The 25,441-nt window shown below is 35.1% G+C and overlaps 2 protein-coding genes across 2 annotated transcripts in view; one reads left to right on the top strand and one right to left on the bottom strand.

The window, feature by feature from the left end:
• Positions 1-17,915, top strand: part of Src42A (Tyrosine-protein kinase Src42A) — a 52,967-nt gene extending 35,052 nt beyond the window's left edge. Inside the window, exons 2-8 of the mRNA XM_090154703.1 lie at positions 12,694-12,815; positions 14,858-15,021; positions 15,095-15,263; positions 15,360-15,518; positions 15,748-15,926; positions 15,999-16,155; positions 16,243-17,915. Coding sequence (XP_090010829.1) covers positions 12,694-12,815; positions 14,858-15,021; positions 15,095-15,263; positions 15,360-15,518; positions 15,748-15,926; positions 15,999-16,155; positions 16,243-16,454 — 1,162 coding nt within the window. The 3' untranslated portion in view covers positions 16,455-17,915. The remainder of the gene's footprint in view (positions 1-12,693; positions 12,816-14,857; positions 15,022-15,094; positions 15,264-15,359; positions 15,519-15,747; positions 15,927-15,998; positions 16,156-16,242) is intronic.
• A 16-nt stretch (positions 17,916-17,931) lies between these two features.
• Hpr1 (THO complex 1-like protein Hpr1) lies at positions 17,932-22,289 on the bottom strand. The gene is made up of 18 exons (XM_090154704.1): positions 22,236-22,289; positions 21,726-21,816; positions 21,585-21,664; positions 21,455-21,515; positions 21,328-21,394; positions 21,127-21,245; positions 21,017-21,065; positions 20,733-20,949; positions 20,557-20,665; positions 20,362-20,502; positions 20,196-20,296; positions 20,015-20,132; positions 19,848-19,954; positions 19,722-19,787; positions 19,511-19,657; positions 18,570-18,723; positions 18,345-18,477; positions 17,932-18,284 (listed from the first exon to the last, which is right to left on the bottom strand). Exons 2-18 carry the CDS (start codon positions 21,813-21,815, stop codon positions 18,004-18,006), a joined length of 2,040 nt encoding a protein of 679 aa, XP_090010830.1. The 5' UTR covers position 21,816; positions 22,236-22,289; the 3' UTR covers positions 17,932-18,003.
• Positions 22,290-25,441: the final 3,152 nt, after the last annotated feature.

Here is a 25,441-nt window from a genome sequence, read left to right on the forward strand (position 1 = left end):
TAATTTCACCGAGTTCTAGTTTATTTTTATATCATTTCAATATAACGTTACTCGACGTACAGAACCTGTTTATTATTTGTATACAGAACCTGTTTATTATTTGTATGTCTGTGAAATTGTTTGGAAATGGTTATTACGCCTCGGGAGAGTACCTAACATTTTACAATTCATTGTTATTTTATCCCCGCACGATGTCGCGATTTGCCGAAGTGCACGAGCGAAGATATAGGAGGGGGGAGGGTGTGACATAATTTCGAAAAAGCCTTTAATGACGAAATCGTGTATTTCATTTTTGTACGCTCTTCCGTTTTGTATCGCTCGACACTTTTGTATTAGTAAGACTCTTTTCATTTCCTATTTTCGTCGTCATTAGTCCGCAACAAATGAAACATTTTTTCGTACTTCCTCTTTCGAGAAATACGAGCGTACATTTTTTCCAATAAACCATAACTCGGTTATAGCGTAAAAACCAATACTGTTTTTTTTATTAATTTAATTTCATCTTAAATTTATTCGATTTGGAAAGAAAACATCTTTTTTTTTTTCAATTTGTAAAGTATAATAAATTGTCGTTAAATCTCTAGATTTCATTTTTTCGTTTTCTTTGGAAAGCATTCAAAATTTGGGTAAATAAATATTTTTTTTCCTTCAACGAACGTGGGTCGTGTTTCTGCAAAATTGGAAAAGAACATATTATCTCTTTTTTTTTCGAATAAGAATACAGAGAGGAAAATGAACAAGGGATTTTATATCTTTTGGAGTTTTTTTTCTTCATTTCCCCCGTTACAATTTAAAGAAAGAATATACCCGAATTGGATTCGGCCGGCTAAATTGCTTTGAAACGGGCTGCAGGGAGGGAGGAGAAGTACATTGAAATTAGTAAGCTACTATTGACCAATGAAAACGACTGAGATGGCCAAGAATTTACGTGCCTAAACTCTTTAATTTGTGTTAAAGGATATTATCCTGGCAGCGTACTCGAAGGCGGAGAAAGGGGTAAAGTGCTCGTCCTTAGTCGAATACCGAATTTCGGGCTGGGAAATAATTGAATCTCCCCCTCCCCCCTGTTAAAGTTTCTTTCCTAATTAAAGAGCGAATGCGAAAGTGTCTCCCTCTGTTGTTCCCCATTCGAAGGAATTTCACTTTTTTCTTGTTGTCGGGCGTCGTTATATGGACAAAAAAACTTTTTATTTATTTAAAAGCGAATTGAAACGTGCTTCTTTCGGTTTTTCGTCTTTATTTCGAAAATACACAAGACGTTTCGCGGCGTCTCGAGAAAAGTTTACTTTGTAAAATTCACGTTTGCTCTTTTGACAAAATATATTTCAAACGTAAAATTAAAAAGGCAACGTTGAAGTCGACCGTAACAAACAAGCCGTGAAAACGGAACATTTTCTACTACGCGGAGACGCTTTCGCGCGAAATTCTAGACTCTTCGGTTTCTTAGAAAAGGTAAGACGCTGAATAATAGAAATTGGATCCCCGCCACTTTCACCGAGAAAAACGGTGAATGTTTTCGCTTTCCGAAACATTTTGTGGAAATCGTTCCTTTTAGGTTCCGTTCGACGCGTATAAACTTCCCAACTACGCCAAAAATAGACCAGAAATATCCGTTACCGATGTGACGCGCTTTAGCATCAAAGCTCCGACGTACTCCATAAAATCTATACGACTTTTGAAAATCGACCACTCCAGATATAGCTCGATATTGCGCTATTAAATCTGTCAGTTTTAAAAATTTACATCCTCGATATAGTGCCCAAACGCGTACGTCCAAAGGTATTCGCAGTTTTTTCTAGGAGAATCTCGACCGTGGAGTAGAACATCCGGGGCCCAGGGTGCCAATATCAGAAACCTTATCTGTAGCTCTAGCGTTTCTTTAAGTCGTAAAGAATTTTTACGGGTTCCTTCGACTACGGCATCACGCCAGTAAATATTACAAATATCCTCCTCCACTCGATACTATCCAGTTTTTACAACTGTTTTCCTCGTAAAAATAAAAGCTTTTTTTTTGGTGCTACCATATATTTTTTGAGTCGCGCTGTTAACTGGTATTTCACTCGGAAGTTGGCGTAACGATTTCCCGCTGTCTTTCGTATTGCCCGCTAACCCGGTTTAGTCTACCCCCGATTTAACCCTTTGCCGCCCATCTTTTCGATGGCATCTAGAAAAATATTTTCCTCTACAAACTGACCCGTTCTTTTTTGCAGAGGCGAAAAGGAGTGGGTGACGGCGAGGAATTCTTGACGGTTTTAATGAGAGCTTATCTTCGGGGAATTGTCTCTAGTGACAGTTCATTATCGTTCGACAAGAATCCGCTTGTAACCTCGTCTCGTCTTGTCCGGGGAACCTTAATTCAAAGGATTGTTTCGAGTGTTGGAAGGGGAAACAGTCGAGAGGAAGTCTTAAACCCAATTGCGTAATGGAGGGGGGAAGGTCGTGGCAATGTCATTGGGGTGGTGGGCGGACGCGCCGGTGGGCGGCCTCAAACCTAGATGGATAAAAAACATTCAATTGAAATTGAATTTCCTCTTTCGTTCGTTACAATCCATCTTTGTTACAATTTGGGCTACCCTTGTTACCGGAAACATTCCTTTCATTAATGATTACCGCTGGAAAGGGGTTTTTTTCGGTCTTGAACTTTGAAAGGGCGTTCTACTTTGCCTTTATCCCTCCATGCCTGTTTTACATCAAGCTTGAAATTGCAGATCGCTCAATTCTTCATTCATGGTCTCGTAATACTTAAAGAAGAATAGATTTTAATTGTTTGAATTATTACGTGGATCTTTGATTTTTAATTTAACGTGCCGAGATATGTTTATCAGCTGATGCCTAAATACGCTACACTTTAATCTTAGTCAAATTACGAAGAAGTTTATTATTTAATTTCTAAACATTTTTTACGACGTCATCGACTTTGTAGAAACGGGAAAGACACTGCATGTTGAATTTGCCGGAAATCGGAAAAATAAAAAAAATAGAAACATAAATTACTTTTTAAGGGTTTTTATCGATATAAAAATGTCTATTAACAGTAAATATGCTACAAAACCTTAATAGTGTTACATTGTTAATCAGTTTAAACTAGTCTCGAGGTTTAGTTTTACTTTTAGATTCGAAAAAATGAGGCGAAAGTGCCGCTTTATTTAAATTTGCAAACAAAATATTAGACTAATCGTGGAATGAAAACTTATTTATTTCTTTCGAAAAAATACGGAAAATTTTCCGACTTACAACACTAATCTTAGCTAAGGATGGAGGAACTTATTATTAAATTTCAAAAACATTCTTTTATACGAAGTCTATTTTGTGGAAAACAATATTTTGGCTGTCTAAAAAAGGATTTTACAAAATTACAAAAAAAAACTACAGCAAAGTTATATCAATGAATATATTGCCAAATTATTTTGAAGAACTCTAGTGTTAGCTATCACGTCAGGACAAAAACACACCCAAGTTTCCCATGCTAAAAACTGTTGTTGTCACACCGCATAGAACTAAACTTGTAGATTTGCAGGTTGCGAGGGTGTTAATTCGGCCTTCGATAGAAGCGACGTGGCAGATGGTACGCGGTAACGTTAGAGGTTGAGGAACCCGAAAACGTGTAGCGTCGACATTGTATATATTGAATAGACGTGTTGCTTTTGAATTTTGGTCGTCTTTTCATTGATGGCGGATCCACCTCTTCATTTATTTGAATGATTATCCGTCGTAATTTGAATATAAAAGAGGGTCCCCGATAGCCCCCCGATTGGGTCGTCGGGTCTCCGAAACCATTAATCTCATTTCGAGAATGACATTTTAATTTTGCCAAGGCTAGCCGCCATGGCCTTTGTCGCCCGAAATTCCGCTATTCGTCGTGGCGTCTTTAATGGATTTTATCAACTCCCTCGTTGCGGAGTTGAACAATGCGAATCGGGGAAACGGGCGATTGTAATAATAATAATTGCCAATGTGACATTTCTCGAATGGAATTACGAGAGCGTTTCTATGGCACGCACGGCCCGTACTCTCCAAAACGGATGTTTAAGACGTCGCCTTTTCAAGTTAAAATAGTCTTATCTTATCTGAAAACGGGGCTGGACCAATTATCGACATCTGATCGTGGCGCGCGCCGGTACTCCTAACCTTTTACCCTTCATTTCGAAATCGTGTTTTTCGTTGGGAAACAATTGAGCTGTCTCTTCGCGCGAAATTAACTACAATTAATTCGGTTTTGAAAGCGCTCCTTTACCTAATACGATGCTGTTAAAGTGTTTCATTGTCAAACCATTTTACGAAATTACATGTCTGCAACTTAACTAACGTATTTGTATCGAGAAACTTGGTTTAAAATCATTACAGCGCCAGTAATGAATTGGGAAATAACTAGAGTGGTTAATTTTCCGAAAAAACCTAATGCGGAAATTTCCGGAAAACTTTATAATTTTACAGAAAATCGGAAAAATAAATTGAAACACATTTTCTTTTTCGTGGTTTTTATTCTAGTCTAGTCTAGTCTAGAGGTTTAGTTTTTCTTTTGGATTTGGCAAAATGAGGCGAAAATGTCACGAAATTTAAATTTGTGAACAATATTAGGCTAATCATGGAATTAAAACCTTTTTTTTTTCGGAAAAATACGGAAGCTTTCCGGAAAAGAGACTTCTGAAATTTTCCACACAAAATATTTCGACTTACAACTCTCGAAATAAGTGTCAGCTTTTAAGCAGCTTCTTTTAGAGGTGAACAGGGTTCGTACACGACCTGGAAAACCTGGAAAAGTCAGGGAATTTGAAAATGTTTCCAAAAGGTCAGGGAAAAGTCAGGGAATTTGAAAATGATTCCCAATGGTCAGGGAATATCCAGGGAAATTTAAAATGACCCCCAAAACAAACCCGGCAAATAAATTTTGGAAAAATGTATTAAAAATACACAATTGACATTTTTCAAGATTTTACCTCAAAACATAAATTTATTCTACAAAAATGGTCAGGGAAATTTGGCAATTTAGTCGGGGAAAACCTGGAAATGTCAGGGAATTTAATTCCGGAAATTTTGTACGAACCCTGGTGAAGCGTAGGTATTACAAACTTGGAGCACTGAAGCTATCTTACAAATAATTGCAGTCTATTTACAATAGCCTTCTTTCGGATTTTTAAGCTATATTGCATTCCCCTATGCATATCCTAAAATCATTCTTAATTATAAATTAACTTTGTTTGTTCGTATTTAAAATATACCACGATTAAGGACTTCATTAAATGTAGGGATGCACTGATATATCGGCCTAATTTTAAAATATCGGTATGGGCCAATAAGCGATTAACTAACTAATGATAATATATTGTTGGCCAGACTTCAGAAGCTAGATCATACATTTTAAAGACAGGGGGTTACGAGTGTATATAAATAAAAAACCACAATATTCGATTTGGGATGGGAAATATGTATCACGTAAAATGAAAAAAAAAAAAACATTCGGATATGCTCTTGCAAACGTTTTTTAATGAAAAATTATAATAAAATGATATGACAGTGATTTTACCATATACACTACTGTTATGATAGATAACTTATCGGCTATTAAATGTTACTTGAAAATGGATTCATAGAAAATTAACTACTTTAATATTAAGTACTTTAAGTACAACAGATATGAAGCCTTTGTAGCCATTTTCATTTTTCTATTTTTATCTATAACTCACTCGATATCACGTTGTTCCAAGTAATCTCATTTTACTATATGCACAGCCTGTTATCCAAGAAACAGCGTTTAGTCAGCTAATTTACAGCCGATAATGTTTGTACCTCTGCATTGATGTCCGGAGTTAAATTAACTCTCCTACTATTGTTATTTGCGCTAAGTGCCAGTAGTTTAACGACTTTACTCTTCGTTATCAGAGTTGAAAGCGGAAACGAAACGCATTCAAAGGTTCGTTTCATTAAAACAAACGGAGCAAAGACCGAAATTTTCATTATTTGAAGTACGTCAATCTTTATTCCGATTTTGGTTAAATTTGCTTAAAAACAATCATTTGTAACATTGAAAAATATAGTCATTTTGAAAACAAAATAATGGTTACCCATCACAAAGTATGTTGACGGAAACTTAGAACTAATTTCGAGAATAATTTGAGAGAATGCGGAGATAATTAAGGAAACGTTCTTTGAGAACTGCTATCTCGCGGCGAGTAGAATGTCATCCGCTCATTTTCCTGGCCGCTGAGCGCGAAAAATAACCAAATAGCCGTGATTAGCCGCTCTTTTCGACGAGTTGATTGAGCTCGCGACGAGAAAGACGCCTCGATTAGTCTCTTCGGAAGATTTTCTTAATTTTTTCTTTGGAAATTGAGATGACCTCGTCTAGGTACGTCAAGGTCATTGCGTGGCCATCCACCGTGGTAACATAGAGCGGACAGCGCTCCCTCGTAATTCGGGCTTACTGGCCCGTGAAACTAGCGAATACGCGCGCTTCGGAAGGGTCCTCGGGCAGCTATCAGCGGGACCAGTCTCCCAAAATTGTACGCGGCGCGGCAAAGCCACTCGGCCGTGCTGATAGTTTAGTTGGGCAAGATTGTTAAGTACATCCGAGTCCTCGTTTTAATTTTATTCCGACTCATCCGCTCGCCTTATTTACCCCCGGGAATTGGGTATTTAACGATTTTTAGCGCCTCATGTTGAGTCGTCTTTATATAGTTATACGAAAGCTAGACTCCCTCGAGATATTTCGGCTTCTGGGGAATTTCGCGTGACTCAGAAAATGTCATTTTTGAACGGTTAATTATTCCGGGAAGCTCTCCCCCTCTTCCCCCGAAATCATTAAGCGCTAACTGAAAAACAAAGGGTTTCTCCGGGACTGCGTTCATCGATTGACTGGGGAATAGTGGACGATTAATGTAGAGTGTTCACGGTGGTGATACCTAACGTGAAGTCACTCGTTATAGAGTTATAAACGTGACTAAACTAAATTATGTCGTATATACACGGTATTATATTAGCTTTTTACCCAGTGCCCTACAAAGTTAAATTTAATAATCATTTAAAACTGATATTTAGTTAAATAATTTAGTTATGAATATAAAACCTAATCTAATAATCATTTAAAACTGATCTTGAATTTAGTTATGAATATAAAACTTATTTTAATAATCATTTAAAACTGATATTTAGTTAAAGAATTTAGTTATGAATATAAAACTTAATTTAATAATCATTTAAAACTGATATTTAGTTAAATAATTTATGAATATAAAACTTCTCTTAATAATCATTTAAAACTGATATTTAGTTAAAGAATTTAGTTATGAATATAAAACTTATTTTAAAAATCATTTAAAACTGATATTCAGTTGAATAATTTCACTAAATATATTCTTCACTAATCTTTAATTAATTTTTAAGTTGAAGAATTTAATTATAAATATATTTCGTATTCCAGTTTATATTAAAAATCGGTTCTAATGTTAACTAATTCAATTTAAATATAAGACTGAAATCTAAATTTAAATTTTCCCCACGTATTTATTTTTCTGTAAGCTTTCGTTGACCTTTGGCGCGAAATTTTGCATACGTAATATGGTGACCTTCTTACTTATAGGCCCATTTAGTTTGAACCTTTTTCAGAAGTTCAGGGTGCTACTTTTTAGTCACATTTCTAAAGAATCGAAGTAAGTTCGAGCATTCAAGGTTTCGCGGTTTTTGAAAAATTTCAAAAATAAAAAAATCCTCTTAACAAAAAACAACGTTAACCCATAAACGAAAATAGGAAATTACCGTGTTTGAGATTTCGTCATGGTTGGCGATAATATCTCTTTCAGTTTAACTTAAAAAAAAATAGAAAAATTAAATGAAAGAATTTCGATAGAGGCCTTCTTTTGCGCGATCAGTTTTATTCTTAACGATGAAACAGTTACGCTTCGCCGAATTTTGTTTATGGTCGTTCTTTATCCAACTCGCACTTCCACTTAAATATTGAATTTCGTACATATTTTATCAACTTATCCCTTTAGCCACTCTATCGTACGCGTGTTCTACGCTTCGCTGATCTGATTTCATTTTTCTATAAAGTTAGCTATATCTAATATAATTACCATTTTTTTTAATTAAAAACACCATTACAGAAGTTAACATTCAGGGTTGGGGAAAAACCGGTTTTTTTTTTGGTTTTAACCAGGTTTTTTAAAACACTGTCTTGTCTTATATTACTTTTCGCTTGTGTTAATTGTTTTTAACTGTACATACTGTTGTTAATTAACTAAAATTTAATTTAAGTTAAAAAAAATAAAGTACCCAAATTATATGCCCAGATTAAAAAAAAATACCTTTTATATTTTCTGTGACTTCACTTAAAGGACTTACACTTCTTTTGACTCTCATTAACATATTTGTTAAAGACTTTAAACAAAAACACAAGTTTAGATACTTAATCTGTTCCTAGTTGATTATTATTAGCCAATAATCAACTAGAAAACCGCAGTATCGCTTTAAAATTTGTAGCTGTAGATTTATCTTCAGTTTTGAATATTACCAGTCGCGCCAGGAACGAAGTTTTAGTTTTAGTTTTTATTTAGGCCAAGAAGACGTTTTGGTTTTAGTTTCGTAGCGTTTTGGTAAGAAAATGTACAAATAATTGGGAATAATTGAGAGTGAATCGTAGCAAAGTTTAAATAAAACCACTTGGTTTAAACCAGCCTAACCCTGTTAACGTTGGCGAATAATTTCGGAAGGTTTAATTAGATAAGTCTTATAATTGAATATTATTACGAAGTCGTGGTCTACTTGGGAGATACGTGAGGTCCTACGAAATGGAATTGACTCCCAAGTAATACAGATTAGCCGAATAAGTTCACACGAGCCTATAATCAAGTCCAGCTCGTATGGTTTTCTACCGTTTAAATTTACTTGAAAATGTCTTCCCCATTGCGTAATTAAACTCGTCCTCATTATTTATGTAAGAATAAACTTTAATTAATGTTTCTAACGTGATTAGCCTTAACGAACCACTCTTCCTCCTCCCACAAAATTTTTCAGTCGTATATTTCCCATGTAGGGTTTAAAACTAATTACGCGAAGATGCGCTAATGCCACGCCATCTACACTTAATTCTCCGTTTTAATACGGCCCATAAATTCTATAAAGACCCCACCCTTTCGGTTTAGTTTAGCGCTGGCAAAAAAATTAATAAACGTTAACATTTTTGAAAGGAGTTTTGTTTATATTTACGAAACAAGAATTATATGAACCACAGCAACTAAATATATCGAGATTCTTTTCAATTTTGAAATTTATATTGTTCCTTTCTTATTTTTTGATAAACAAAAAAAATTCCAAATGATTGACACTCCTTTTCCCGTTTTAAATTGGATTTTATTGAGTTTTTTGGTTGCGGATCGTATATTCTCCCGAGTTTTATTTATGATGAAAATGCGGCGCCCTTCTTCGGATATGGAACTTTTTGAAAGTTTTTTTTATTTGGCGACGGACTTGGAAGTTCCGGAAATTTTTTTTTCCTATTCTTGGCAAAATAAAAATGTTTCGGGAGCCGTATGAAACTACTATGCGGGTAATTTAAACTTTAACCGTACATTACGAAAAAGTTTCGTTTCCTTAATTACGTTTTATTTTTCGCCATTGTTAGGGTAATACGTATTTAAGAAAATGAAATATTTAATTATCATTTTGTTTTTGTCCTAAACTCGCGCATTTTCAATGGGAAAATTTTGTTTGACCGAGTTTTGTTTCGTTATTATTCTAAGGACTCCATTCAACCGTATCATTTATTGTTGAAAGAAATTGCTTTTCATGGTTAAGCGTTCGTTTTCCGGGAACTCGGGGTGGGTTTGAAATTTTCATATTAAGAACACGGACAACCTTAGACAGTTTTCGTACAAGGTAAATGGAGTAAAATCTAAGGAGTCGTGCTTTCAGACAATTTTAATACGTCACCGTGATGCCGTCGTAAGGGGGATTTGTGACTGATAAAAAGATTTTTTTTGGCACTTGAAGCGGCGTTATGACGTCAAAGCTACACATTATCATGTTGGCGCTATTTATATGACGTAATTGGCGGGGCAAAATACACTTTGTTAGACCCATTCTCTCACTGACAAGACAGACGCGTAGAGATCGGCGTTTGAATAAGAAATTATCCAATTATTTATTTTTATTCATAACCGACAATTATAAAAAAATATCAGAAAAAACGATTATTTTTGCATGTTAAATCGTTGTTTATTCGTATAAAATGTTCGTAATTAAACAGTTAACCAAAGTTTTTATGATTAATCGAAAATTTGACGGTTAATTTATTTGTTCCGCCTATTTCTACAGACGCGACCATGTTGTGTTTCACAACACGACTCCTTATATTTTCTCCTATTAAAGGATAGGGATTGCTCCGGGTGACCATTCTTCCTTTATTTTATAACTTTCCTATATTACAATGCTTTTCTTTATTTTCCTATAAATTAACCATTTTTCCTATAATTAGATACTATTTTGTATTTAGCGCGGTTTTTTTCGAATTTCCCGCGTGCCTAGCTCGCTTTTCGTAACACAGATGGCGTTCAATGTACTAAATCCCTTTGATAAAATGTAAACTGCTTCTCCAAAAAACTGCACTGAATGGAATTAAGAATATCGTCGTCTGCTTAAAAGAAGTTCCTTATATATTAAAACAAATTTAAATTTGATTTATGTAAATTTTCCTATGTGTTCCTATATTATCAAAGATAATACTCCTATATTATCCTATAAATCGACTGTTGAATTTCCTATATTCCTATAAATGTTTTAGGGTTTTTCAGTGTCAGTCGGCGATAACCAAATTGCTTCTAATAAATTTAAATAATAGATTTTTATTCCATATCCTCCCACCGCCCGGTAAGGGGGCCCCTTTTCAGTCTCAAGCCGAGGGCCCCCAAAGGAGCCAGTCCGGGCCTGTTGGCATCTTTTCAGTCTGATTTTGTTTCGTTAGTTTTGAGGCGTTAGTAGAGATGAAACTTCAAAGATAAGTCTGGTCCTAGGGGAACGGCAGCCGCCCTTCTGGGGTCGGTTGGACAGGACCTTTAAGAATGAAGCCCCCTTATTTCATGGAAATTCATTTTTTTATCCCTTCGCTAACGGTGCTGGTGGATTCTGGCCGCAAACTGTTCATCACAATTACTATTTCATTAAGCCAGATTGTACCGAGGCCTTTAATTGGAAAAGAAATTCCCGCGCGGAACTTTTAATGGTTTTGGCGTTATTTCTTGGGACGCCGCTTATTTATGAGTAGTAATTACAATTCTTCGACGATGCTTCCTCCGCGAACTTGGTTGGCTCCTCTTGGCGGGAACCAATTAAAGGGACTAGGTACCTTCCCCCCTCCGCTTGTTGGTCCGTGTGAAATATTACCATCCAGGGACTCCTAGGCTGTGCCCCATATTTTACGGAATTAATGGTATGCTAAAGTATGTGTATTGATTATAAGCGCGACTCTCTTTAGCCAGCGAATCGACTTTTTTTGGTACGGAATATGCCATTTTTATTCATTTAGTAGTAATTGCTTAGCATTTTTTCTCTTTTGGCTAGAGTATATTATACTCCCTTTAATTATACCTAACTGGTTTTTCACGTAACGAGCGCCAGTTACCCTAGCTTGTGATAAAGCTGGTGACAGAAATGTGAAACTAGGTGAACCAACATTTCGGGAGAATTACTATGTTGAGACGATATATAGCGTTGCTTCTAATCCCCTTCATGCTATAGCAATAAACTTCTTCGGAAGAAGTTCTTCCCCTATAAAGAATCAAATTAGTAATAATAATAATAATAATCAGCTAGGCTAATACCCAAGTCATCTAGCGACTTTTAGTCTAGTATCTCATTGGTTCCCTAAATCTTACGTCACCCGACGCTATTGAAGCGAACGCTGGTGTCGTTTTTCCTTCCCCCTCTCGTGCCCGTGGGTAAATTAGACTGGTCATCCTTCCTAAACATGTATACATTATATTGTGTAAATTTCATATAAAAAATAAACTTGATTTATACTAAACTAAAGTTAAAATCAACGACGGATACAAAATTTAATTTATACGATTGATTTATACTACCTTTTAACATTTCTCGCAATAGCAAAGTCTAAATGACACGTGAAGATATTATCTAAATTACAAGTTAAACTAATACTACTACAGTAATAATAAATTTCTTGTGGTAAAAATGTTTGGTAGAAATGGGAAGTTTTGGTGGTATTAAATAATTACTCATTTAAATTGGGTAAAATGTTCTCTGTACGCCCAACTGGAATAAGAGAATGTTTTGAACGTAACTGCGGTTGAGCCTAATGGATAGGCATATTACTCATCTTTAAGTTTCCTCGTACCAGAAAACTCCCACTGTACTTGTATTTATAATTAATTTAATTGGGGGTGCGTTCCCAGTTGTCGGGTGCTTCTTCCCAATGATTAAAGGAGTCGTTGAAACTTGGAGAGATGACAATTTGTTTTAGTTGAATAAACTTTACACCCGCGACGAGAATCTCCACTTATCAAACCTTTTAGGGTAGGATTTATGCCTGTCACATTTTTGACGTTAGAATTGGCGCGCAAATTCTTTCGCACTTATTTGAATGCGTGCGACCTTGCATTTTGATGATGCGCTTTTGGTATTTTTGGTGTTTCCGACGTTACGAATTACCATACAGATCGCTTATGGAAATTGCTTTATTTTCAGATGGTACTTTGGTCGCATTAAAAGGATAGAAGCTGAAAAGAAGTTGCTTTTACCCGAAAATGAGCACGGCGCTTTTCTTATTAGAGATAGTGAAAGCAGGAGGAATGACTATTCACTTTCAGGTATACATTTTAATAGTCCTCCTAGTGGTTATTTTCGTATTATTTATTGTATTGCCATAAGTTACTTGAAATATTTAAGTTTGACATAAAACCATAGGTTATAAACGAATTTTTATGTCTATTTGTAGCTACTTGACTAGTTTTATCAGAAGTAAATGAACCGAAGTTCAGGGTTGTTTGATAAAAATCAAGTTGATTTAAATCTGTTCCTATAAAAGATTGTTTAAAAGGTATTAACTTTCCATAAATGAGAGATTTACTATTGAATTATTATATTTTAGACCTGTTTTGTCATTATATTACACTATTACCTATCACTACCACGATCCCTTCCCAACCTCATTTTTGGTTTTTTGAAAATAATGGACTCTCGGAGGCTGAGAAATAAGGAATTGTTTTAAACTGGACCTGTGGCCAGTAGAGCCTAGGTAGTTTAATTAAAAAACTGGCCACTGGCCACTTACCATTTTTAACCTTCAAAATCAGGCTTTCATAATTTATGGTCAAATTATCTACTCTTGACAATATGTGCTAGGGCATAGGCTTAATAGGTTAGTTATTATGGGTATTTCAAAATTTTGGAGTGTTAAATAAAGAACTATAAATCTTGAAGGGAAAAACTTTGAATTAATTAAGTTTTCACCAGGGCCACTAACACCCCAGCCATTTAATTTTTAAACTGGCGATTGGCCTGTGATAGTGCCTTATTTCTCACAGTTTAGTTTTACTTCAAGGTTACTCCTGTGATACAAATATACTTATTTCTTGGAATAAATAATTTTTGACATGATAAAACTGTCTACTATTGAATATTATTTATACAAAAATAATAATTATATCAATAAGCTTAGGCCTATATATTGCTTTTAATAAGTGACAAAAATCTAAAAATTAATAAAAAATAAAAAAATCGATTAAAATCAAAAAAATCTGATTAAAATCAAAAAAATCAATGTTTTTGATTTTTTTTAAAAAATCAAAAAAATCAACAACCCTGCCGAAGTTATCGAAATAGCGCTCAGAATCGGACGGCGTTTTCCTTATGAAAATGATCAGAAAATAGAGTCAAATAAAAGCTCATTTCCATTCTCGTCATTTGACGCGATAAATTGCACTTGGGAATTGTTGGTATAGCTATTTCTATGTATAAAAAATGGTTTCATAAAAAGAAAAAAGTTTTGTTTTTCGTCCTAAGAGAGCGCAAAATTTCCAATTCGAGGTCAAAATGTAACTTCATAAGGAAAACGCCTCCAACATGGGGAGTATAGCAGTCTGATAACTGCGGTTCATTTACTTCTGGTTTTATCATAGACAAATAAGATATATCTTAATTAATAGATACATTTTATATAGCATAATGATTATATTTATCTATGGTTCGATGGCGATAAATAATGGGTATAAAATATTTTTGTCTCAAATTGGAAGACGATTCTTTGTAATAGTAAATTTTCTGTTATGATTCAATAATTATTTTTTTGCCTGAGTAAATGTTTGTTTTACATTTTAAAAAGCCTTTGAATTTTCTATTTCTGGGGGTTACAAAGACAACTATTGGGAAGCTTAGTTGTATATTAGCTAATGGAGAGTTCTCAGCCACCTTAGCTGTGATTTGATTTAAATAGGTCTATTTTGAAATATACATTAGTAGAAAATTTTAATTAGTATAGTAGGACGTGTCTTGCTTATAACTTACTTTACTGATAGTATTACTATAATGCATAGAAAGGTATGAAATATTTTTAAATCGGGCTATTTGCATCTGTAATTTTAACCAACGCTAGATTCTTCCTGGAACCATCCAATATGAATGATAGACCTGTTGTGTTATTGATTCCTGCTGTAGATAAATTGATGTATGGTGCTTTGTAGTATGGATTTAGATGTTATTTTAAAATAATGTGATAACTCTCACAAAGGTTCCAAAATTACACCAATATTCGCTATCCCGAATTATATTTTAGCCCATTATAAAACTAATTACTGGGGCAGACCAATGTTTATATAGTAAATTCCACTAAATCCTAGTATTTATATTTCAGTTCGAGATGGGGACACTGTTAAGCATTACAGGATACGGCAGTTGGACGAAGGTGGTTTCTTCATTGCAAGAAGGACCACTTTTAGGACACTGCAGGAGTTAGTAGAACATTACAGCAAGGATGCAGATGGTCTTTGTGTTAACTTGCGGAAGCCTTGTGTCCAGGTTAGTGAATTTGATACTTGTGTAGCATCATATGGTTCGGAATCTGATTTACTGATTTGACCATTTTGTTTAGATTGAAAAGCCAACAACTGGAGGTCTTTCCCATAGCACTAGGGACCAATGGGAAATTGATAAAACTACCCTCAAATTCGTTCGCAAATTGGGTCAAGGCCAATTTGGTGAAGTTTGGGAGGGCTTATGGAACAATACTACTCCAGTGGCGATCAAAACCTTAAAATCTGGTAAATTATCTTTTTTCCACCTGTTGTTGAATAAACTTTAAGAGTACTTGAATAGCGGAAATAAACTTTGAATGTTTTTTTTACTATTGTCAATAGGTACAATGGACCCGAAAGACTTTTTAGCCGAAGCTCAAATAATGAAAAAACTTCGCCATTCAAAATTGGTTCAACTCTATGCTGTCTGTACGGTAGAGGAACCCATTTATATCATCACAGAGCTCATGAAACATGGTAGCCTGTTAGAATACCTCCAAGGTTAGTCTGAGAAATACACCTACTATAGTTTCCAAGCCAGGATAAGTTGACTGTAGGGTTCATAGCTGGGAGAGAGGAAGATTATAACCTATTCCTTATCTCTGACTTGACTGTCAACTTATTTGGTGACTAGACAAGCGTAGCTTTTAAGGAGCTTTGCCAAAATTTCCGGCATTTCTTCCATTCCCACCCTCTTTATTTCACTATTTTATTTCTTTTCGTTTCACAGGCAAAGGTAGGGGCTTGAAATTAGCCCAACTAATAGACATGGCTGCGGGAATAGCGGCTGGAATGGCCTATTTGGAATCTCAGAACTATATCCACAGAGATTTGGCGGCCAGAAATATACTTGTAGGTGAAAACAACATTGTGAAGATAGCTGATTTTGGACTGGCTAGGTTAATTAAGGTAATGTTTTTTTTAATTAGTGTATTTTTGAAGTGTTATTGTTTATATTTAATTATACATTTTTGAATATAGGAGGATGAATATGAGGCTAGAGTTGGTGCTAGGTTCCCTATCAAATGGACTGCTCCTGAAGCGGCTAACTACAGTAAATTCTCTATTAAGTCCGATGTGTGGTCCTTTGGAATTCTGTTAACAGAGCTGGTCACATATGGAAGAATACCTTATCCAGGTACTTAACTTCTTTTTTTTTATTACATTACAGGGAAAAATAATTATTGTATTTGGAACTGATGGTCTTTTGTCATTTGAAAATTAGGTATGACAAATGCTGAAGTTCTTCATCAAGTGGAACACGGTTACCGTATGCCTTGTCCTCCTGGTTGTCCAGCCACTCTTTACGATATTATGTTAGAGTGCTGGAACAAGGATCCTATGAAAAGACCAACGTTTGAAACATTGCAATGGAAGCTAGAAGATTTCTTCACGCTTGAGGGTTCGGAGTATAAGGAAGCGTCGATTGCCTATTAGAATAAAGACTCGATTAATTCTATGACCAGTAACAGTTTGTTACTATCACGTTTTTAATTCGTGGAACGCTTTTATATAGCGAAGGAAATTTCATTTCGCTTTGAACAATCAGTGTAGCAGGGGTAAAGAATTGCTAATTTGGTGAAGCGAGAGATCATAGACTTTTCATTTCTGAGAAGCTATTATTCCAACTTTTATATAGAAGTGTGCTTGTAATAATGTTCGTGATCATTTTTATATCAAACTCCACCGAGACTCCTCTTGTACAGGGTTTATTTTTGGTAGAGCTGTAATTACTTTGTCAGGTGTACGATTTTTCTTATATTGGACCAAAAATTGCGAGTAATTATTATCTTTTATAATTGATGCGTTAGTTTTTAGCAATATTGCGAATTTTAGCTAATATCGTGTTATTAGACTATTTAGACAACTTTTAGCTTCTTCAGTTTGATCTCTGCGAAGGTACTAAAAAACCGCCCATGTGGCCAAGAAAACTATAAAAAAACCACTTAAGACTTTTCAGAGGTAAGCAGAGGCTCAAACTCTACCCTTTTTCCAGCCTTGAATTGAATTGTTGGTTAAATCTTGACTTTCAGAATATAAACGATAGTTTTTTAAAATCTCGAAGGAATGAAAATGATATCTATATAGAAACTCTTAACACTAGGAAAAAAGAGATAAATGATATTTCGCTTTGTATGTATGGTAATTTAAAGGAGCCCAAGCAGTAGGGTTTTTAAGCAACCTTTATCTACATTAATCATAGCTGTACAAAATGCTACTTAAGAAATATTGTTGGGTTATACCCGAACTTAACAATATTGATGTATAAATAAGTCAATGTTTACAAAGACCAAATCTTTCTGCTTCTGGGGAATAAAAGAATTAAGAAAGCCTTAGATTTAACAAAAAAAATCATTCCCTTTTCTAAATAATCCTGTGACTGGTAATTGCCTTTAGTGTGTTTGAATTCCCCATTTGTAATCATCTAGTCCCGATTCTTATCTAATGTGTTGAAAGCCACTAAAATAACTTTAATTTGCATTAAAAATTATGGTCAGAATACTAGATTACATGTTGCTGCGAAAAGAAATAATAAGCTTATATCAAAACTTATAAAAATTATGGCAAATTTATAATTAAAGCGAAAGTCGCTTCATGTAGATTTATCTATTTTGATGCAAAAAGAAGGGTAAGCCTAGGTTTGAGGTTGTATAATCAATCACATGGAGGATGCGATAACTTTTCGATTGTTTATATTGTCACCGTACTAAGGCACACCAGAAATACCCAATATTAGTTATTAAACTGTACAAATTTTAAATACTAATTATGGCATAAAAATACCGGAATTCCATGTTTTAAGTGTAATATCCAGTGAGGGTTATTGTACGTGATCCATTTTTACTTTGTGCAGTCATTTGAAATGAAATGACATTTTTGTATGAAATAAAAGCAAGAAAAAAACAAAGTGAAGTTAATTCAATGTTAAAAATTTTATTAATGACAATGATTAATTGCTTAAAATTAAGAATAACATAATTGCTTTTTATAAACATTTTAGTTTTGGTAATCCAGCTTTTTCCACTGCATTTTTGAGGGCTGTACAAGTTGCATTTTCAGGATCCTGTTCCATCCAAACCATGAGCATTTTTCTTCCTTGTTCCGTCACATCGCTGGTTTCGCTTGCGAAGTATAGTATTTCATCTTCTTGAAATATTAGTTTCAGCAACTTCCAATTTCCTTTCAATTCTTCAGCAACCAAACTTAAGAGCTCTTTCGTAACCAAATCGGAAGCAATTTCTTGAGTATCTCCCCCATCCGCAGCAACTAATGAGAGAGAAGTTTCAGACAAGCCCAAATTCTCAAAAATTATTACATTTATTTTACCTTCGGATGTATCATTTTTAGAGTCTGATGTTGGTTCTTCGTTGTTTCGTAAAAATTCATCATCGCTATTGTCTTCAGCACCACTAGTGGCAATATCTTGTTTAATTTGATCATCAGACATACCCTGACATTGCTAAACAATACAAAAGGTGATAAATTCTTTTATTATCCATTTTAATAAAATAAATAAATAAATAATCAACGTTTTCTTTTTTGATATTTTACATTTTGCGGTAATTCTTTGGCTAATTTGTTCACCATATTTTCAAGGTATTTTGGTAATGGAACAATGGGTTGATTACTTTGAGTGAAGAAATGAGGACTTTTGTGAGATAGCAAACGTAAGGCGCGCCACGAAAACTGACTGTCATTTATCAACCTGTAACAGAAATTTAATCATCTTAAGATAACCAGTAGGGGTATGCGAACACTCGCTTAAATAAGCCTTGTCCAGAAACTCCAAACTTTCGAGTTTAAAATTTGTCCAAGGTTAATCTCAATAAAAACTTGTTAAGCAGTTTTCGTATTACAGAGTTTCAGGGCTATGCGAGCACTCGTTTAAACCCATTACTCAAATCGAGTTTGAATACTGGGATCAAAAATGGAAAAACTCGCTGAGCTTTCGTTCTTCTTAACGAGTCATAACTCTCCACCGATTAGGGCTCACAAAAAACCTTCAACGTCATACTTCATCTGCAACTGGTTTTCATAAAATCATGCGAGATATCTCGAATTTTGTATTGGCTGCGTCGTTTTAAGTTTTACTTTTGGTTTCAGAATTTAAATAAAATACTTTTGGTTTCAGAATTAAAATAAAATACTATGGAAACTCCACCGATTGTCATTTCGTCAATAAAAGTTAATATTTCTTCCAACTTGTCAACTCTAACTTAATAATTAGTATTACAAGTTACAAGTAATCAATCATGCATGAAAGTGATGAAGTAATTTAATGGAAAGTCGTTAAAAGCCTATAACTCGTTAAGAATTTTAAAATTAGTTAAGGGCTCGAAGCTTAGAAAAGGGGTTATTTTAAAACTCAAACTCGGTAGGTTTTTCAAACTCGAACTCGATAAGAAAATTTTTGAAAACTCGAACTCGACTCGGTAGTCAAAATTTGATACTCGCACACTCCTAATAACCAGCAAAGCTTCTGGAAAGCGTACTTCTCTTTGCACTCTACTTTAACTGGTTCAGTTCTACCAATGGCATTATCAAAGTAAGTTTCCAGTGAAGGCATGAAGTTCCTCTTCTGAGATTTACAAGCTTCCCAATTATCAGGGCATAAATTCCACAATCTATTCATTTCGGCACTAAATTAAAAGAAAATCGTTCGTAACAGGTGTTTTTTGAAATCCCATTGAGAATTCAACATACTTTCCAATCAAAATTCTCTTATTTGCAGTTGCATTTCGAAGTTCATCTCCAAGTTTTTGTTTTACTCTAATATTATAAAGTTGAAGAGTTTAATACGCAACTTTAATTGGAAGAAAAAACATTTACCTATGGGGTTTAGCGGCACTTTTTCCAGAATCATCTCCGGCTCTTTTGAAATCTGGGCAACCATCATTTTTCCAGTTATTCCAATATTCTTCACGAGACAAGATGTGCTAAATACAGACAAAAATTGAAACAGATGAATCAAATTATCCAAAATTCCACGAACATACTTCAACATTTTTAGCAAATTTTGTTCCATCTGGAGGGGTTTCTCTCAATAGCTTGTAAACCAGTTCAGTTACCTCTTTTACCCATTTATTTTGTTCGTCAGTCAATAAATGAGTTTCTCTTTAAAATTGAATTACATTAAATTAATATTAATTTTTTAAAAGTGAACATTTTCAGCCGTACGGTTTAAATTTGATGTTTGATTGCAAATACTGAAATAAGATGAGAAATTGGATCAGCAGATATCTTCGAAAATTACTGTCACTAAATTCCAACTCCAGGAGCTTTTGTAAAAAAAATTTAGTTTATATAAAACTTCCAATTATTTTACATTTAAGGAATCTACTACCTTCTGACTAGTTAAATATTTAGCAAAATAAACTGGTTTTCCTTCATCCGTGTTTGTAGTTTTGGCTGGTAATTTCCATTTGGTTGATTTCATTTCATCTAACTTAAAACTGCCAAACGCTGCCAATACATTGGATGAATACTGAAACATACACATTTAATCATTTAGAAAATTAAGTATATAAGAATTATGTACCGATGTGAAATGTTTCCAGTCAACTTTATTGTAACAATGGAATGGTTGTCGGAAAAATTCTTGAAGCGACCAGAATTTACGATACAGGTTGTAATCTACATTGATGTTGCTGAAAATGGGTTAAAAATATAATACATTAAAATTAATTTTTAGAGCAAAGAATAATATATTTAAACCTTTCAATCTCTCTCATCTCTCCTTCTTCCATAGCTTCTTCTTTTTCACAGCTAATCTCATCATCTTTTGTGCTGTAAATTGTAACATTGTCAAGGTTGAATTCACTGACAATATTTAATCCAGATCTCTCTGACAATGGGAAAAATCTTGCAAGAAAAACTAAAATTCTTCCACAAAATACAGTGTTTTGAGATCTTGATAACCTTCTGAGAAGATCTATTCAAGAGATATTGGAGATTATGTTGGAAATATCATCATTTAAAAAATTAATTTATTGTAATACCATTGCAGGATCTGAGAAGTTGATTTTTGCAATGTTTAAAGAAAAAGTCCTAAAAGTAGGGAGACTTTAGAGTTCTTACATATGTACCATTAAAGAATAGATAGACTTACTTTCTTCCATATATCAACACGGTCCTCTACTAAAGAAAACAGTTCTTCACACTTATCCAATGTTAAAGAGTCAAACATATCACTCAAAAGAAGCAGGGGCAGACTCCCCGAACACGCATCTGTAAATCAGTTACAGCCACATATAAGATATCACTCCAGCATGAAACTCATTATTGATGTTAGATTATTTAGATTTTGTACCTTTCTCGGCAGCTTCTATTGACTGTTGAATTATTTGTTCCAAATTCTTATTTTCTGCACCATTACCCTGTTTCATATTCATTTTAATTAACATCAAAAAATTGTAATAATAAGAAAAAGTCCTTACAATTGCTTCAAATAAAACCTCCCTAAAAGCTTGATCAACTGTCGTTTTCACATCATTTTCGCTGTTAAATTAGGGATGAACATGAACATTTTGGAGAATATAGCCTGCAGTTACACTTGCAAGATTTTACCAATTTGGATTAACAACACTGTGATACTTTAACACAAGCGGATTTATGTCCTTTCCATAGACAGCCTTGCGAACCAATCCCTAAGGATGTAAAATGTGTCTTAAGCCTTGTCTACCTTTTCCTGTATTTCTCAAAACTTACATCAATTTCAGATTTAAATGCCTGAAAAACGAAAGGAACGTTCCTTAGAGTAGGAGATGGTATCATATCCTTACCAACGTTAGACGCCATCGTCAGAACTTGGAGGAATAAAACAAGTATACAGGAGTTGCGGAGAGCTGCGAAATCGGTTACGTCAGTGACCGTGAACTCGCGCGAGACGGAGGGGTTCAAACGCGACTAGCGCCAACTGCATACGGAATTTTGCAACTATTATCATTTTACAGCATTGTTTTCACGTCGTCTGGTTTGTTTTGAAACATTTCTAAATTCTTTGCGCTTTTTTCCAAAATGACTCGTATTTGTTTGGAGGAATAAAACAAACCAGACGACGCGAAAACAATGATATAAAACGATAATAGTTGCAAAATTCCGTATGCAGTTGGCGCTAGTCGCGTTTGAACCCCTCCGTCTCGCACGAGTTCACGGTCACTGACGAAACCGATTTCGCAGCTCTCCGCAACTCCTGTATACTTGTTTTATTCCTCCAAGGTCAGAATTATGTAACATAAAAATATTTCTTTGATAGAAATCAAAAACTTTTCACATTTTTCATGTCGTCTGCTTAAAAATTAAAAATGCAACCTGCAACATTACTTAAAAACCGACACGGCCAACTCAGATTCACCCGATTGTAACAGTTGGAACGTTGGGCAGTAGATTCAACGGATAAGAAAGATTTTCCCAATGAGGTAGAATAAATAGAAATCAAATAAAATCTGGGATTCGAGGGACACGTTTTATTTGAGTAGGAGAATTAGGCTTAAGTTTCAACTTTATCCAATCGTGTTGGTGCCATCTGTTTCTATAAGCAGATACTTTTGCAAAATATATTACGATTTAGTTTTCCAATAACACTATAGATGGCGCCAACACGATTTGATTAAGTTCATTTACTAGGCCTAACCAAAGATAATTTAAACTCGTACCCTAGATTCGAATACTGAGAGCTTTCACATTGACGATTTTGTTACGAAGCGTTTACCCTTTTCCGGCATGTGACCTCAGAAAAATCGTGCTCCATCGGTTGCGGCACAGCCAAATTCGATCACGTGCTGCCACGCGCGGTAAGGCGCAAACCATGGAGCGAATTTTTTCTGAGTTCCGGCGGGAAGTGGGTAAACGCTATCGGCAACGCGCGAGAGAGTGATTTCGAATCTACGGTACGAGTCTAAATTATCTTTGGCCTAACTCTCCATCTCAACAAATACTGTCCCGCGAAACGGTAAGTCCTGGAAGGCGGATTTGGATCTCTATTTATTCTACCTCATTGGATTTTCCTTGAGACCATTGCTCAACGTGATGTAGCAACTGGCACCTACCTGAAGCCAAGGTTCGTAAAAAAGGGAACTATAAGGTTGCCTCGATCGCATGGTTTTTTATCAAAATATTACGGGTTTTGCGTTGCTATGTAAAATCATGACGTCACCCAGATGAGATCGTATTTCAAATCAACGGAGGCTCATCTGGATGACGTCATCAGATATTTTTTCAAACATCTTATTGATCGCGACCCCCTTGACCTGAAGCTACCACATGTGGAAAAAGACTTAAAACAATTTCTAATGGAAAATTTAGTTAATTATTTTGTTATTTCATAAATTTTATAAGTAACATAATAGAATTATCAATCGGTTGATTGTTTTTAAAAACTGATAATTTAATGTTTGCGCAATCCTTCTCTTGTTGGAAGTTGTCACGTTGCGACCACAAGTCATCTGTCTACCTCAACGGATAAGCAATGTTGTAAAATTGTACATGACGTCAAAATCGGAAACGCGGAAACCATAGAAATCGGATAACAAACTAGAACGATTTTTGAAATTTTGTCGCCTGGTCCGATTAGAACTTTTAAAGTCCCCTGCCTTTGGCCCATGCTTTTCGTTTGGCTGGCAACGAAAGTTACGCCATCGGCGCCGCACTGGTGAACTAACACTCTATTTCGCCTAAGATTAAATGGCCGACTTTAGCTCGCCGCTAACGCGGATTTTTTGCCATCTTTAAAGCGACTTAGTTTAAATTAAAATTGAAGAATTGCTCAAAATTGCGTAATTACATCGTGTAAGAGTAAATACACAAAAGAAAACATATCTTTTCATATTTTAGTGTTAGAAATAGTTTTCTTTTACCATAATTTCCAATCGCTAAGAACGCACTAGAAAACGAGTTCCTTTCAAATCATAGTAAGCTAGTTTTTTTTAATACAAAATGAAGAATGGTTCAAAATTGCGTAATAAAATATTTTAGGAGTAATTACTCAAACAAAACATATCTTTTCACAGGTTACTGTTAGAAATAGTTGTTTTACGCGCAATAGTTATGGTGGAAACCGGTGCACAGTAATGGTTAATCGCGAATATCTACGTTAGTATTGTATGTACGGCTATAAATTTAATTACGAACATTAGGGCCGGCTATTTACTACAAAAATGTTCTATGAACATTTTACATACGAGCAATCGTTGTGTCGTATTCGCGGTTTTAACGTTGTACCCGAAACGCGTCTTACAATTTTGGCCCTTCGTTGACTTAAAATACGTCCGCCGCTCTTCATGTAACCATGGACACTGTATCTCATACAGTGTCCATGATGTAACCGCGTTTAAAATTTACCACCCAGCTAACTCTAACACCGCACAAGCCAGTCCAAAAGTGGTCGGAAAAGGGTCCAACAGTCGGAAAGTGGTCGTAGCCGTATAAGAGTCATTAAAGAACAATTTCCTGGATAGCAAGTTTTTGGTGTTAGCTATACCGACCGTTGGGCCCACTATTGTAAAAACCTTTAATAAATGTTACTAAAAATTGGTCGGACTGGCAGTTGGTGAAGAGTGCATCGCCGACTTTTCCTTTTGCTAAATAAACTTCCACACGTCTCTGGGAAATACAGGTTACCTCAGCCATTCTTAAATAAATTGAAATTTAACATTAATGATTTAATTTCGAAGGATGTGATAAAGTGAAATTCTCTCTATTATGTCATACGCATTTAAAGTCATTAATTTTTGCAGTTGAATACCTTAATCAGCGTCTAAAAAGTCAACCCATTAATTACGCTAAATCGTCGGGCCGATTTTTTTTTTAAAAGTCGCCCCAACATTTACACTAAGCCGTCGGGCCAACCATTGATTAGGTATACCTTACAATTACGCTAAACTGCCGGACCGACCAATTTGTGGGTAGTCCCAACTAAAACACATAGACGTCAGGCCGACTCATTTCTGGAAGGTTGGCCCAAACTTTACTCTATGCCGTCGGGCCGACGTCTTTCTGGGCAATCGGGAGACTGTGACATTTGCGACTCTCCAGTGGATAGCAAAAAGGAAAAGTCGGCGATGCACTCTTCGCCAACAGTCGGTTCGACCAATTTTTGCTGTGTGGGTTATTTCTGCAATAAATCGCTTGAAAATGGAGCTATTGTGAAGGTTGTGTGAGATAAAATGATGGGAAAGTCAGAATAATGGGTCACTTCAATTTAAGTTCATATTGACTGCCGTAAGGATTACATCCCCAAGACCATGTTACCCCTGTGGTGCCATCTGGCGGAAAGTTTTTCTTTTCCCCGCTTTTTCATTTTTTTTAATTTTTTCTTAATTGCCATCAAATAGAGGAAGTGTCTTTTAATTTGTAATCCTAGAAAATAATAATAATTTAAAATTCTAAATATTAAAATTAAATGAAGAAAACCCTAAAACACCTGA

The sequence above is a fragment of the Leiobunum rupestre genome, chromosome 7 (genome assembly GCF_980474605.1).
Source record: "Leiobunum rupestre chromosome 7, qqLeiRupe1.1.hap1, whole genome shotgun sequence".
Lineage (NCBI taxonomy): Eukaryota > Metazoa > Arthropoda > Arachnida > Opiliones > Sclerosomatidae > Leiobunum > Leiobunum rupestre.